Below are 16,307 nucleotides of genomic sequence, written 5' to 3'. Positions count from 1 at the left end.
AATTTATTCAACTTGGGCAGAATAAAATTTAGGAAAAATATGTATGAAATTTATAAAGGCGTAATTTATAATTAATTATAATCATGGGGAGCGCTAAACCCGTAGGATTATACAGCGCATGTGGGGAGATGGAAGGTATCCAGGTTCGATTCAGGGAACCGGAGCACAGATCCAATTCCCTACATCAAGAGCCCCTCACCAACGTCAAGGAACCTCCCTTGAGGGGGGTACAAAGGCGTAGATGTACGAAGTCGCTGAATCCTGGTACCATGCTTGACGTCACTTTTGCGGTATTGTGCTTGACGTCACTCTTGCGGTACTATGCTTGACGTCACTCTTGTAGTACTGTGTTTGACGTCACTTTTACGGTACTGTGCTTGACGTCACTCTCGTGGTACTGTGCTTCACTTACAGTGGCTTCGAGAGTAGCATGTCAGCATCATGATTAGCGGACGGAGGATGGAGCCTCCACTAATCCTTGTGCTGAATGACCCACATGGGTTTACCTCCTCAAGCAATATAACCTTTGGGCTAAGAATTACGTTGACTTCTAAACACAATATCAAGCCTCCATTATCATTCATATAATATAATTTAACTTTCAACTAGACTCAAACTCTGTATCTGCGTTCTGTAAGCGAGCTCTAACTTAACAATACTTATTGTTATCATAGAGAAGAGCTAAATTCATCCCACAGGAGCTGCATGACTATAAGGGTCATGAGGCTCCTGTGAGATCAATCATGCTTTGAGCTGAGAGTAGTTCTAGTTCTCATCAAAAGCCGGATCAGCCGGGCTGTGGTTCGTACGTTGGACCACGTGCGCCCGGTAGTAACAGCCTCGTTGATCAGGCCCTGATCCACCAGGAGGCTTGGTTATGGACTGGGCCGCGGGGGCGTTGATCTCCGGAATACCCTCCAGGTAGACTCCAGGTAAGCCCTTCACCAGTACAAATTCACCTCGGTGAAGGGAACTTGAGAATAAAATACAGAACAATGAATCTAACTCAGATTTTTGCTATGTATATTTTGAGTTCGATAATTTGTCATGGTTAATATCCTTCTGCTAGAGACGCTTGACGAAGACGAACACCTGGAGAACAACGCATGACCAAGATGAACACCTGACGCAGAGAATAATGACGGCGAGGTGGAACACCTGATAAAACACCTGACCAGGAGCCGAGGGCGGTTGTGAGGTATGTTGAACAGGTGTAGCTGGCGTGGGTGTGTGCGAGGCTGGGCCAGCAGCAGCAGCAGCAGCAGTCCTGACGGTAACTTACCTGAAGCAGACGGGCGCACCTGAGACCAGCCAGGGCCCCAGGTTATGTCCCTGAGGTATCCCCGTATTAGGTAAACAAACACTTGTCCCTCACCTCCGCCCTGCCATCCTCCGCCACAAGTTACCCGAGATGTCTCGGTGCTATGAATTTTGTTCTGGCATACATTACCCAAGAAAGAACATAATATCCATGACTTAAAAGGAATTTAGTAATTATTCCCTGGCGATGTTTTCCTACGTCTGGCAGCGGTTACGTCGTAGTGCACGTGTTGGAGAGATGTTAACTGGGGATATTTTCTTATGGTTCTTTTTATCGTTAGTTTTGGACGCATAACTTCGCATTTGTTTACTCTTAAAATCAGGTAAATGTCATTAAAGCACTGGTGAATCTTAACTTGTTTTTATTGGATGGATTTTTGAATAATATAATTACTATAACATGCTCCCCAGGGCAGTAACAAGTTCCACATTCCAGGGCCACCACAGTGCTTGGCTGCCAAACTCCTCCCACCGTATCCTCCCATTGGCTCACGCGAATCCTCTCTAATTTCTCATTGGCTACGAGTTTTAAAATTCTAGTTCTCATTGGCTGGCGCATATCCTTGGATATCGTCAGTGGGAAGAAGTACAAACCCGAGCACTGTGATTTCAGCTCACCACTACTTACCAGACTGCGGTGAGGGCAAGACGTGTCTAGTGACTAAAAGTAAAGTGAAAGACTGCACAACTCCACTATGAAGGCCCAAGTGTGTGATTCTCAAGTCTCAAGCCTTCCTACCATCAGGAGCGGCAAGGTGTCCAAGGGCCGGGAGGAGGACTTCGAGGTGGCCCTCTACCTGGACAAGCTCAGGCACCTGTTGCCTACCGCCAGAAGCAGAAAATCCCTCGACAAGAAACTCAACCGTTTGGAAGTGATCGAGAGTGTGATCCAATACATTAGCGAGCTGCAGGAGGTACTTAACATCGACGTGCACGACCGCGAGATGGACTTGCTGGAGTACGAGACGAGCAGTATAACCCTGGCGGCGTGAAGTCCCCAGGGTAGCAGTGTTAAGAGTCACCAAATGTTGTGCACTTAGGCTTGTGGTTGTCCAGCACCTGTCCCACGACCTGGCTTCCCAGCAGGGAGAGAGAAATTGGTGAGGAGGAAGCCACCACGACTGGTACACGACTCGTGGACACCTACAATTAAACGTCGTGTACTTGGGAGAATCGCCGAAGCGAAACGTCGTCGTGGGGGATCCCGCTCTCACCCTTCACGATTAGAAACCGGATGACTCTCACCCGTCAAGTTCCTGAGTAGTGTGTGACTTACACAAACTTTGATTAAGTGCATGTACGCGTTTGGTGAACTCTTATAACATAGTTCCTATCATTGTAACCGCCCAGAAAAAATGCTGAATTCCAGTGCTTTTTCAGAATTTTAGTGTTTGTCCAGTGATTTTTAGCCTAAGCAACACAAACTATAATAAATCCCAAATCTGTATTACCAGTGACGTTAAACATTCAGATGAAACAAGTTTTCTTTTTTGATCTCCGGGGAAACATTACCTACGAGGATTCTTCAGTTACATCAAACCCTCTTCATATTTACCTTCTAGGTGAGCCTTTGGTGATAAATGTATTACGACAGAAATAGACAGTTTGCACAGTTTAAATGAGTAACGTATACAGTGTGTAGGGTGTGTACACCGTCACACATATCCAACTTATGCGTGGATTTTCACATCCTAGCAATGAAGGATTCGGGCTTAGGTTGACTGTCTAACAAGCTGGGTTGGAAGTCAGCGTAGGTTCGAATCCTTTGTGGTCGAGGTTGGAGTATCTTGAGGTAACATGGAAAGTTATGAAGTGTGAATTTTATATATACATATATATATATATATATATATATATATATATATATATATATATATATATATATTATAGGTATATATATATATATATATATATATATATATATATATATATATATATATATATATATATATATATATTATAGGTATATTTACACATACATGAATGAGATTTTAGAAAACCCACATGAAAAGAGAATGTAAATAAACTATTCTATCGTCGTCTGATAAACATCACCGAGGTAAACATTCAAGATAAACATCACCGAGGTAAACATTCAAGATAAACATCACCGAGGTAAACATCCGAGATAAACATCACCGAGGTAAACATCCGAGATTACCATCACCGAGGTAAACATCTGAGATAAACATCACCGAGGTAAACATCCGAGATAAACATCACCAACGTAAACTGTTGAGAGGGTTCGGGGTCAACTATGTAAAACATATGGATGGTACTGTGATACTCAGATAACAACTATGCTGACAAAACATCGAGGTAAACATCTCTGAGATAAACATCACCGAGGTAAACATCACCGAGGTAAACATCACCGAGATAAACATCTCTGAGATAAACATCACCGAGGTAAACATCACCGAGATAAACATCTCTGAGATAAACATCACCGAGGTAAACATCACCGAGGTAAACATCACCGAGTAAACATCACCGACATTAGCGTCTCTGACATTAACGTCATTGAGATTAACGTCACTAAGATAACCGTCACTGCTAAGATCTCAGACGGACCTCGAAATAACCTTTTGCTCATTATTTCCGTCTACATGTGCGTCTTCTTAATCAATCGGCATGTGTGTGTGTGTGTGTATTATATACATATGTAAGAGGGAAGTACCACTGTTGTGCTAATTAGGAATCCTCGTCTTCTCTAGAGAGAGAGAAAAAAAAGTAATTTAATGATAAATTTACAGATTTCCTTCCTGAGCTGTTTTACGATTTTATCCTCTACCATCTCAGACACACACACACACACACACACAAAGTGTAATCTCAGTGCCAACTTTTCTGGATGCTTTTCATTAAGCAAGAGAACTCTACGCCTTATCTTGTTAAATCTCTCTCTCTCTCTCTCTCTCTCTCTCTCTCTACTCACCTAGTTGTGGTTGCAGGGGTCGAATCACAGCTCGTAGCCCCTGGCCTCCTGTGTGTGTGTGTGTGTGTGTGTGTGTGTGTGTGTGTGTGTGTGTGTGTGTGTGTGTACTCACCTATTTGTGGTTGCAGGGGTCGAGTCCTAGCTCCTAGTGTACTCACCTAGTTGAGGTTGCGGGGATCGAGAGAGCTGTGTGTGTGTGTGTGCGTGTGTGTATAATGTATGCATGTGTGTGTGTGTGTGTGTGTGTGTGTGTGTGTACACAAAAATGAAAGAAGAGCTATACATATACCGACGCAGAAGAATGGTTGATCTGTATATTTCGATCTTGGTTTGAGATCCTTATCCGAGAATGAAACATGCAGATCAACTGTCTATACATGGCTTTTCTTCTGTCACTGACGGGTGTGTGCATATATATATATATATATATATATATATATATATATATATATATATATATATATATACACACATACATATACATACACACACACACACACACACACACACACACACACACACACACACACACACACACACACACACACACACACACACACACACTAGTTTCGCCCTTTACACTGCGTTAGTTATTTTTTCGAGGAAAAATTGAACTAATTCATAATTTAGCAATTAAAAGTGAACGTATTCTAAGGGTTTGACTCCTGTTCAGATACTTAAATTTTAGGCGATCTCGTTATCTTCAATAATTATTATTATTAGTGTTAATACAAACTGTCTTGTTATCAAAAAAAAAAAAGAATTTAATCAGGCACTGATTTTAACCTTTTTTTTTTCAGCAGGTGGTGCCAGTACCAACGAAGCAGACGCTACTCTGAAAACTTTCAAAAAGAGTTTTTGAAAAATGAAAATAATAGCCACATCTTGTGTAGCATCTACACTAAACAGTAGTGTAAGGCGAACTTACAGATGTATACACAATAAACGTTGCAGTGTAACATCGAGTATAGAAAATGCACAGGCCACAATATACACGAAACATCACCACCAGCATATCCGTGGTTATACATCTACCCACGAAACATCAACTATACGGAGGGCAGATTCCAAGTCTGACATTGGACTACAAGAAACGCCCTCGAGTACCCTACAAACCTACCTTTCCTCCCACCACCAGTCCGGATGATGCTATCCTGGAGGAGGAGGAGGGGTGGGACAGGAGTTCTAAGGTTCCTGCGCCGTGCTCCGGAGAGGAAAGGGAAGATAGAAGGTGGGGAGGGGGTGGGTAACCCACTGGCAGGGCTTGGTAACCTGAGCGCCTAACACTACTCGGCCCACCCGTGGTCACAACAGGTGCGCCTCCCTTGGGGGAAAGCTGAACACCCACCCACTCCCACCCGTTCTCCCGCGTTGCCTGCCGGAGGTGAAAACAGATAATATTGAAAAGTCTGCCATTTTAGGTGAGATCTTGACTCCTAAGTAAACAAGTGTCTTGAACAATGTGACAGCATAAATTCCTATTATAATTTTGTTCTCATGTGACGATGTGAACTAGGCGCCATACTGAACCAGAGGCAAAATAAAGACAAACCACTGAAGAATAATGTAGATGTTTGGAGTTGGTGCTAAAAATCGCAAAGTGCTTGTAACCGCTCTAACCCCACTGTTTACACTGTTTCTCCTTGTGCATAAGTGTTTTTTTTTTTTTTCACTTTATTGTGATCAGTGACTGGACAACTTTTGTTAATAAGAATTGTGCCCATTTCTACGTTCGACTGTACTTTCAAAGTGTTAGTTTCCAAGCTTTTGGTCGCTTGTAGGACACAGCGCTTGGAATATTTTTCCCCCATCCCTCGAATGTTATGATTTTTTTGTAAATTCATATTAAGGAAGTAACTAAATCGTGTACATACTCACCCTGGCTACGAGAATGAACAAATAAAACCCGTCATCACCCAGACTATCATCATCACCCAGAGACTAAGAGCATGCCCAGTACCGGCTCGCATGAGTTCTAGGCGTTACTCTGCCCACCCTTCCTTCCCCATCACACAAAAAATGAGTTTAATGAGAGTCTCGGCGTTGTGTAAGGCGATCCTGGGGTCAGATTTAATCAGCCACCAGAAACTGGAGATAGGACAAGGGTAATCCCGAAGCTCAGGCTTTGAGACATGCAGAGTTCAAGGATGCCAGAGTGTTGTTATTGGTGCAGTTTCTCTTGTGCTCTTCTTCACGTGCATAATACTTTATTGCTTTTATCTGCATCTCTCACCGCCCAGAGTAATGTCATGAGCCCTACCTGGGCTGCCACCTTTGTAAATATTGCATGTTGCGTGGCGATGGTGTGGTGAGAAATACTTCACTCTGTGTTGTGTATATATGGGTTGAGGTTATATCACTGAATGTGAGCTATTTCTCCTAATATATGTGGGGACTGTCGCCCCCTGTATTTTGTGTCATGTTTTATTTCACTGAATAGTTATTAAAGCAAAATGGATTACATCTGCAGTGTGTTGCTATCTTACTTTATATAATAGATACATAGTGGAACATAGGCAAGCTAGCTAGCAGGTGTGTGTAGGGGGTGAGAGAGAGGAGGGAGGGAGGGAGGAGTAACTTCACTTGTGTACTCGCCTGCTTGGGGTTGTGGGGGTTGAGTTTCTGCTCCTTGCCCCATGTGAATAAACATTAAATGTCTGGCCTGATGGGTGGTATTCTGCCTACTCCTAAAACCTTTGTATGTAATCTGCTGTGTGTAAGCGTGGTAAGGTAGAGACACTAGACTATGTTGTTGTATGTATGTTTGTGTGGGCAGCGAGGGAAAATTCAGACTTTACATGGGTACATTACTGTCATCTGCAAGTCCTACATCAGGCCAGCACGGCCAGAAGTGTCAGGCTGCTCTTCGCTGCTCACCAGCTATGTGTGCCAGCGTTGTTGTGAGAGATTCACGCATTAGTAAGACTTAGCATCGTTAAAATGTGATATTGTGTGGTAACTAAAAAAAATTAGACTATATTTGATAACGAAACGTGTACAAAAAAAAAGAATATGTGGGTCCAGTTAGGGGCATTTTGTATTAAGCCATGAGGTTCATTGCTGTGGCCGGGCCCAAGCAGTAACTAAGACGTAGGTTAGAGGCAAGGGAGAGGTGCTGGGGGCTGGGACTGTGTGGCAGTGATACCCAGGGGCGCACTTGGCGGATCAGCCTCCTTCATGCAGGGAACGACGCTCAAACATATGGCTTCTTGAAATAAATTTCTTTGTATAGTGTACTGGATTTTATGGAGTGGTAAAGCAGTGGGGAAAGGGGAGGGGGAAGTCATTCAGTGCATGTAGTGGAGGCTCCGTCCACTATAATCGCCACACGGTGAACGGCTCCTGATCCAGAAGAACTGGAGTTACCCCTCCTCTTCCTTGGTTCAGTCCTGGCTACTTCCCACTCCGCAGGCGCTGTATGACCCTTACGGGTTTAGCGCTTTCCCGTGAACGTTGTAATGTGACCAGTTAGGCTCAGCAACCACACGTAATCAGTGGTTTGCGGTCACTCATAGGATTTGATCTTGTAAGTCAAGTATGTTAATAATACATAATATACAGTTTGTGTCATTTTTATTGAGAGGTCGCATCCTCCACCGTCCAGGGACTGTCTGCTCTCGCCGACTGATGAAGTCCCGACTGGGGTTTCATCAGTCGGCAAGTGAGCCTTAAAACTTACAGGCCTGTGCGTTAACCACTGGGCCAGTTGACTCTAATAAGATTCATCCCACTTGGTTATATTATTCCTGTACAATGTGATTTGTTTGCAACCGCGCCACTGCGATTTCGCGAGTCTTCTCAGTAAGGTGGAATAACCCGCATACTGTGTCTTATTAGCATACTTGTCGGTATATAATACCAGTGATATACACTTGTAAGGAAGATTCTTGTTGTTGTGAGTGGGCGCCAGGGGTAAGGATCCACCCAGGGGAACCCCGCTATGAATCAACTCGTGATTCCTGTGATAGCCCGAAATTTCAAGTCCTTGGAAGTTCGCCAATTTGGATGTATATTTATTGTAATAAATTTTTTTCTACATAAAATTATGTTTCTGTCCCCTTCAAGGGAGGTACCATTGTCTGACAAACCTCTCAAATTTCAGCTAAAATATGAAAATATACTACTTTGTAAAACAATCACAGGGGAGGTGAATGATAACTAGGCCTTTAGTGTTGCAATCAACACATCATCAGATTAGATTTTTCCACCGAAGTGGCTAGTTTATTGTGCACCTCATCCATCCTGTGGACGGTAGAGCAAGATCATATGGATACACAAAAGGCCTAGGAACTAGGTTTCAAAAGGTTCCATTGTACATTTGGATTTGTATCTACATATCTACAGTTCACTTATCTGTTACAAGCAAATTTAGGAAATTTGCTTAGTATATCTGGCATCTTATTTTAATTAATAAGATATCTTGACATGTCACACAGGTTATTATACTGTCTATCTCTGTATTCCTCAATAAGTGGACAATTAAGCACATAGTGTTCAATTTGCATTTAGTTTGATCATCATCTGTGTGTCTCCCAAACTGGCAGAAGTACTTGTAACCAAGCCTAAGCCTGGCCACTACATCAGTCAGTCTATTCACATTGCAAGTTGTTCCATAAACATACTTATCTACGTTCATGTTATCATAGTGGGTTATAGATCTACTCAGACTTCTAATTGCATTCCTATAACAATCACTTTCATTATTTGCTTCTCTCCCAATATTATTCCTAGTGCTAGACACAGATATACCAAAGTTATATTCTACATTCTCCTTCAGGGTGCTCTTCTTGACGCTGGTGAGGGGCTCTTGATCTATGGAATTGGATCTTTCTGAATTGAGCCTGAATACCTTCCATCCCCCCCCCCCACGTGCGCTATATAATCCTATGGGTTTAGCGCTCCCCTTGATTATAATAATAATAATCTTGGCTAGCATAACTTTATCACGAGGAGCTTGCAAAGATACAGATATAAGTTAGTAATCACAGCAAATTCGTCCCGAGGGACGCCTTGCTAAGACTTGAGTCTTAGCGAGCTTCTCTCGGAACGAATTTGCTAAGATTACTTAATCATTTCTGCATCTTTGCAAGCTCCTGATGATGTGTCGACTGCAACTCGAAAGGCCTAGCGCTATCATTCAACTCCCCCCGTAGTTGTTTTGCATCTTGTGTCGCTTGTCCCCGAGTTTTGCATAATATGCTACTTAAAAAAAATATAACTTCGTTTTTCTAATAAAATGAAAATGGCGCAGCAGTTTCCATTAAAAGTGAGATAATTTACATATTTTAGCTTAAAAAAGGTACCTTCACCCCAGCGAGGGACACTTGACCCAAGGAATTGGACTCTGCCTCCCCTTCCTTGGAGCGAACCTGATTTGCCTTCCATTCCTATAGGTGCTGAATGCCCCCTCCTACGGGTTTGGCGTGCCCCTCCTTCATGAATGTAGGAACAATAATAATAATTGTGTTTTGTCCAATGTGACAAAATGGTTATCCTCCAAAGACAGAAAGAAAACCAAACATTAAAGCAGACGACTGTAAACATTAAAGTACGTGTTGTAGGACGAGGGAAGAAAACAAAAAGTTAAGTGATGGCAAAACCAACATACAGAAGTACACACAATACACGTTACATACAGAAGTACACACAATACACGTTACATACAGAAGTACACACAATACACGTTACATACAGAAGTACACACAATACACGTTACATACAGAAGTACACACAATACACGTTACATACAGAAGTACACACAATACACGTTACATACAGAAGGGCACACAATACACGTTATATACAGAAGTACACACAATACACGTTACATACAGAAGGGCACACAATACACGTTACATACAGAAGGACACACGATACACGTTATATACAGAAGTACACACAATACACGTTACATACAGAAGTACACACAATACACGTTACATACAGAAGTACACACAATACACGTTACATACAGAAGGGCACACAATACACGTTATATACAGAAGTACACACAATACACGTTACATACAGAAGTACACACAATACACGTTACATACAGAAGGGCACACAATACACGTTACATACAGAAGTACACACAATACACGTTACATACAGAAGTACACACAATACACGTTACATACAGAAGGGCACACAATACACGTTACATACAGAAGTACACACAATACACTTTACATACAGAAGGGCACACAATACACGTTACATACAGAAGTACACACAATACACGTTACATACAGAAGTACACACAATACACGTTACATACAGAAGTACACACAATACACGTTACATACAGAAGTACACACAATACACGTTACATACAGAAGTACACACAATACACGTTACATACAGAAGTACACACAATACACGTTACATACAGAAGTACAGACAATACACGTTACATACAGAAGGGCACACAATACACGTTACATACAGAAGTACACACAATACACGTTACATACAGAAGTACACACAATACACGTTACATACAGAAGTACACACAATACACGTTACATACAGAAGGGCACACAATACACGTTACATACAGAAGGGCACACAATACACGTTACATACAGAAGTACACACAATACACGTTACATACAGAAGTGCGCACAATACACGTTACATACAGAAGGGCACACAATACACGTTACATACAGAAGTACACACAATACACGTTACATACAGAAGGGCACACAATACACGTTACATACAGAAGGGCACACAATACACGTTACATACAGAAGTGCACACAATACACGTTACATACAGAAGTGCACACAATACACGTTACATACAGAAGGGCACACAATACACGTTACATACAGAAGGGCACACAATACACGTTACATACAGAAGTGCACACAATACACGTTACATACAGAAGTGCACACAATACACGTTACATACAGAAGGGCACACAATACACGTTACATACAGAAGGGCACACAATACACGTTACATACAGAAGTGCACACAATACACGTTACATACAGAAGTGCACACAATACACGTTACATACAGAAGGGCACACAATACACGTTACATACAGAAGGGCACACAATACACGTTATATACAGAAGTACACACAATACACGTTACATACAGAAGAACGTTACATACAGAAGTGCACAAAATACACGTTACATACAGAAGTGCACACAATACACGTTACATACAGAAGGGCACACAACACACGTTACATACAGAAGTGCACACAATACACGTTACATACAGAAGGGCACACAATACACGTTACATACAGAAGGGCACACAATACACGTTATATACAGAAGAACACACAATACACGTTACATACAGAAGTACACACAATACACGTTACATACAGAAGTACACACAATACACGTTACATACAGAAGTACAGACAATACACGTTACATACAGAAGTACACACAATACACGTTACATACAGAAGGGCACACAATACACGTTACATACAGAAGTACACACAATACACGTTACATACAGAAGTGCACACAATACACGTTACATACAGAAGGGCACACAATACACGTTACATACAGAAGTACACACAATACACGTTACATACAGAAGGGCACACAATACACGTTACATACAGAAGGGCACACAATACACGTTACATACAGAAGTGCACACAATACACGTTACATACAGAAGTGCACACAATACACGTTACATACAGAAGGGCACACAATACACGTTACATACAGAAGGGCACACAATACACGTTACATACAGAAGTGCACACAATACACGTTACATACAGAAGTGCACACAATACACGTTACATACAGAAGGGCACACAATACACGTTACATACAGAAGGGCACACAATACACGTTACATACAGAAGGGCACACAATACACGTTATATACAGAAGAACACACAATACACGTTACATACAGAAGTACACACAATACACGTTACATACAGAAGTGCACACAATACACGTTACATACAGAAGTACACACAATACACGTTACATACAGAAGTAAACACAATACACGTTACATACAGAAGGGCACACAATACACGTTACATACAGAAGTACACACAATACACGTTACATACAGAAGTAAACACAATACACGTTACATACAGAAGGGCACACAATACACGTTACATACAGAAGTACACACAATACACGTTACATACAGAAGGGCACACAATACACGTTACATACAGAAGGGCACACAATACACGTTCCAGCAGATCATCTAGTACACAAAAATACACATTCTTGTAGGAAATTATTAGAGCACAATATACATGAAACATCGCCACCAGCAAGACCTGGTCAAACTCCAAGGCTGACATAAACTGTTTCCACCTCCAACACATCTCTCATCAGTGTATGTTGTATAGCCCTTGTGGCTTAGCGCTTCTTTTTTATTATAATAATAATCATCAGTATTTCTGTCTACTTGTGTGTTTTTTTTTTTTTGTCCGTACAAGTATTTTTTTCACTCTGGTGATCCTACAGTAACAACTTGTACTGGGTTTCACTTGCACTCAAAATGGATAACGCTAGAGCAGCAAAAGCCGTATTCAAGAAGAACTCTACTGAGGGCCACTGGTTGCTGCCTTTCCTTGAATTAACTGATTAATCCTGATTGCTTACTCTACCCCCACCTGCATAATCCATACGAATTTAGCTCTACACCGTCAGTATAATATTATTCCGTGTATGATTTGTTTTGACTCTGATGTATGGATATGAAAGGCAAGTGCTGTATAATTTGCAAAGGAAACAGCGTGGCTTATTTCCGTTGAGGATCCTTAAGTCCTTCCCTAGGATGTAACTCACAACAATCTGCTGCATCCCAGGTATATATATTGATCGCGAAGTGGACAGCGGCAGGCAAGTTGTGCAGTCTTGCTCCTCACAGGCGTCTGGGGGATCACTTCCCAAGTGAATAATCACAGAAAAACGATACGGGATATGATTGATTAAAAAAAATGAGTTGTGGGTCGAATGTTCTGCCACTGGGCTATATGTATGGTATGCAAAATAAACCAGTAGGAATAAAGGGTGAAAGACTATCACCACTTCGCCCCTGATGCCTGATCTCATACCAACCTCTTAATGGGTGAAACAACAACAACAACAACAACAACAACAACAACAACAATAATAATAATAATAATAATAATAATATTTATTTATTTCTACAAGTGCATGTACAAGGTGTACAGGCCTAGGTGACATCAAAAACGTAGTACTGTATAGAAAGCCACTTGTTATGCAGAGCATTTCGGGCAAATTAGGTCAGTTTTTTCCCACAGGATGCGACCCACACCAGTCGACCAATACCCAGGTACCTATTTTACTGATATGTGAACAGGGACAACAGGTGCCTTAAGGAAACATATCCTAATGCTTCCACCCGTACCGGGGATCGAACTACGACCTCAATGTGTGAGCTGAGTGTGCTAGGATACGATACTTAGAGCAGATCAAGATTTTATCAGGACAACGTTTCGCTCAAAGAGCCCTCTCCTTGAGCAAAAAGTGGTCTGAAGCTTGCTCTGCTCTGTCTTTGTAGTATCAATACTCGGGACTCTACTTTCCTGTCTAACCTGGGTTTGAGACAGAGAAATTACTTCCTGTCTAACCTGGGTTTGAGACAGAGAAATGACCAGAAATATTTCCAGAATAAAAAAGATTACACAGGCTTCCGTATCACACTCCTATAATAATAATAATAATAATAATAATAGTAATAATAATAATCGTTTTTACAAGTACATTTTTCTGGACGGCAGTAACATTCTGGTACTGCCGTCTTGTTATAATCTACTGCCTGAACTGACCTCGGGACAGTGATCAACGTCACCAGGATGACACTTGCTCTCTCTCTCACCTCTTCTAATTTGAAATTGTTTGGATTCCATCACACATTGGATAACTCCTTCATAATAAAGTTGATAAGTACCCTGAATGAAAACGTGACTTACGCACTGGAATTGAGTTTTACGACTTACTTGCCGTGAGTTCGATCCCCACCCGTACCGTGGCTTGGTAATTTTGTCTGTGTTTAGTGTTAGGAATAATATTAGGAGAGAAGTAAATAGTAAAACTGAATCTTATAGGAATGCAATTAGAAGCCTAAGTAGATCTATCATTCTCCATGATAACACGAACGCGGATAAAGTACGTTTATGAAACAATTTGCAATATGAACAGACTGGCTGATGTAGTTGTCCGGAAGTACGCGGCGGTAATAGGTAGCCTTGTGACTGACGTTATAACAGGTAAGCTTAGGCTTCGTTACAAGTTCTTCTGGCAGTTTGGCAGATATACAAATGACGATCAAACCAAATTCAAAGTATGTGACCAGCCCTGTGGTCACTCTTCTACACTTACTGAGAAATATAGTGACAGACAGTGTAATAACCTATGTGATAGTCAACTGTAAATACAAATCTAGATATACTCCTGTTAACCTCTTTTGGTGCCTAGTTCCTACGCCTCTTGTGTATGCATATGCTCTTGCGCTACCGTCTCCAGGATATATATGGAGTGCACAATAAACTAGCCGCTTCGACGGCAAAATCAAAATAATTACTCTTCACTATTTTCTCTTTCTCATGCCATGCTCAAAATTACTTTACCCGAATTTCTGCCATTTATCTCCGTTTCTAAATCTCCAGTATCGGAGGTTCATACACATTTCCATTTAACACCAACATCCACTCCCACTTATACCTTCATTTCCCGCAAATTAAAAGCTCAGATTTTATTACCTGATGTCCGAAACGCAACTTGTGTGACGGAATATGACAGGGGAAATAAAGTAGCCTTCAATGTCATCAAAAAATGCCTCCCTGAGGTCTTCGGTCTCGCACATAGTGTGCAGATAAGAATCTCGGTGCACAGATTTCGTCAAACACAAACTTTAACCATAACTGACTCTGCTATAGTTTGCTGCCTCCACTGAGGTCCTGCAGCTCTCACGCTAGAAAAGGGTAGGGCAATGATTTAATGAGATCGCTGCGTAGATGTTGTCAGGCGATGCCCCTATGGAGAGACTTTAATGATAATTGACTTTTCCTTTAAAGACAGATGCTGAAAAGAGCATTGAGATGAAACAACCTGATTGTCAGTGCTGGCAGACTGATCCGCCCCACAGATAACAAATATGACGTTATACGATAAAAAAAAACAGTTCAATATTTCGGTGGAAAAAACGATGATTTGTTTAGTAAATAAAACAGTTGACAGTTTCAGAGAAAACATTAAATGTTATTTAAAAAAAAAATAAAACGACAGTGACTCCCAGGGTGTGTCCTGCAGTGACTCCCAGGGTGTGTCCTGCAGTGACTCCCAGGGTGTGTCCTGCAGTGACTCCCAGGGTGTGTCCTGCAGTGACTCCCAGGGTGTGTCCTGCAGTGACTCCCAGGGTGTGTCCTGCAGTGACTCCCAGGGTGTGTCCTGCAGTGACTCCCAGGGTGTGTCCTGCAGTGACTCCCAGGGTGTGTCCTGCAGTGACTCCCAGGGTGTGTCCTGCAGTGACTCCCAGGGTGTGTCCTGCAGTGACTCCCAGGGTGTGTTCAGCAGTGACTCCCAGTGTGTGTCCGGCAGTGACTCCCAGGGTGTGTCCGGCAGTGACTCCCAGGGTGTGTCCGGCAGTGACTCCCAGGGTGTGTCCAGCAGCGACTCCCAGGGTGTGTCCGGCAGTGACTCCCAGGGTGTGTTCAGCAGTGACTCCCAGTGGTGTCCGGCAGTGACTCCCAGGGTGTGTCCGGCAGTGACTCCCAGGGTGTGTCCGGCAGTGACTCCCAGGGTGTGTTCAGCAGTGACTCCCAGGGTGTGTTCAGCAGACTCCCAGGGTGTGTCCTGCAGCGACTCCCAGGGTGTGTCCGGCAGTGACTCCCAGGGTGTGTTCAGCAGTGACTCCCAGTGTGTGTCCGGCAGTGACTCCCAGGGTGTGTCCGACAGTAACTCCCAGGATGTGTCCGGCAATAAAACCCAGGGTATCAGGCAGTGTTTACAAGTATATGTGGTTCAACTGCCTCCCAGCACACATA

At 42.4% G+C, this 16,307-nt stretch overlaps 1 protein-coding gene across 2 annotated transcripts; it reads left to right on the top strand.

Annotated features, from left to right (window-relative positions):
* The first annotated feature begins 1,926 nt into the window (after positions 1 to 1,926).
* LOC128688396 (protein extra-macrochaetae-like) lies at positions 1,927 to 8,301 on the top strand. 2 transcript variants are annotated; one of them, XM_070086778.1, is made up of 2 exons: positions 1,927 to 2,882; positions 5,062 to 8,301. In XM_070086778.1, exon 1 carries the CDS (start codon positions 2,016 to 2,018, stop codon positions 2,310 to 2,312), a length of 297 nt encoding a protein of 98 aa, XP_069942879.1. In that variant the 5' UTR covers positions 1,927 to 2,015; the 3' UTR covers positions 2,313 to 2,882; positions 5,062 to 8,301. The 2 variants fall into 2 exon arrangements, with proteins under 2 accessions (XP_069942879.1, XP_069942878.1); XM_070086777.1 differs by having other exon boundaries at positions 5,059 to 8,301.
* Positions 8,302 to 16,307: the final 8,006 nt, after the last annotated feature.

The sequence above is a fragment of the Cherax quadricarinatus genome, chromosome 19 (assembly GCF_038502225.1).
Source record: "Cherax quadricarinatus isolate ZL_2023a chromosome 19, ASM3850222v1, whole genome shotgun sequence".
Taxonomy (NCBI): domain Eukaryota; kingdom Metazoa; phylum Arthropoda; class Malacostraca; order Decapoda; family Parastacidae; genus Cherax; species Cherax quadricarinatus.
The sequence above is the reverse complement of the archived record's forward strand: the minus strand, read 5'-3'. Positions and strand labels throughout refer to the sequence as shown.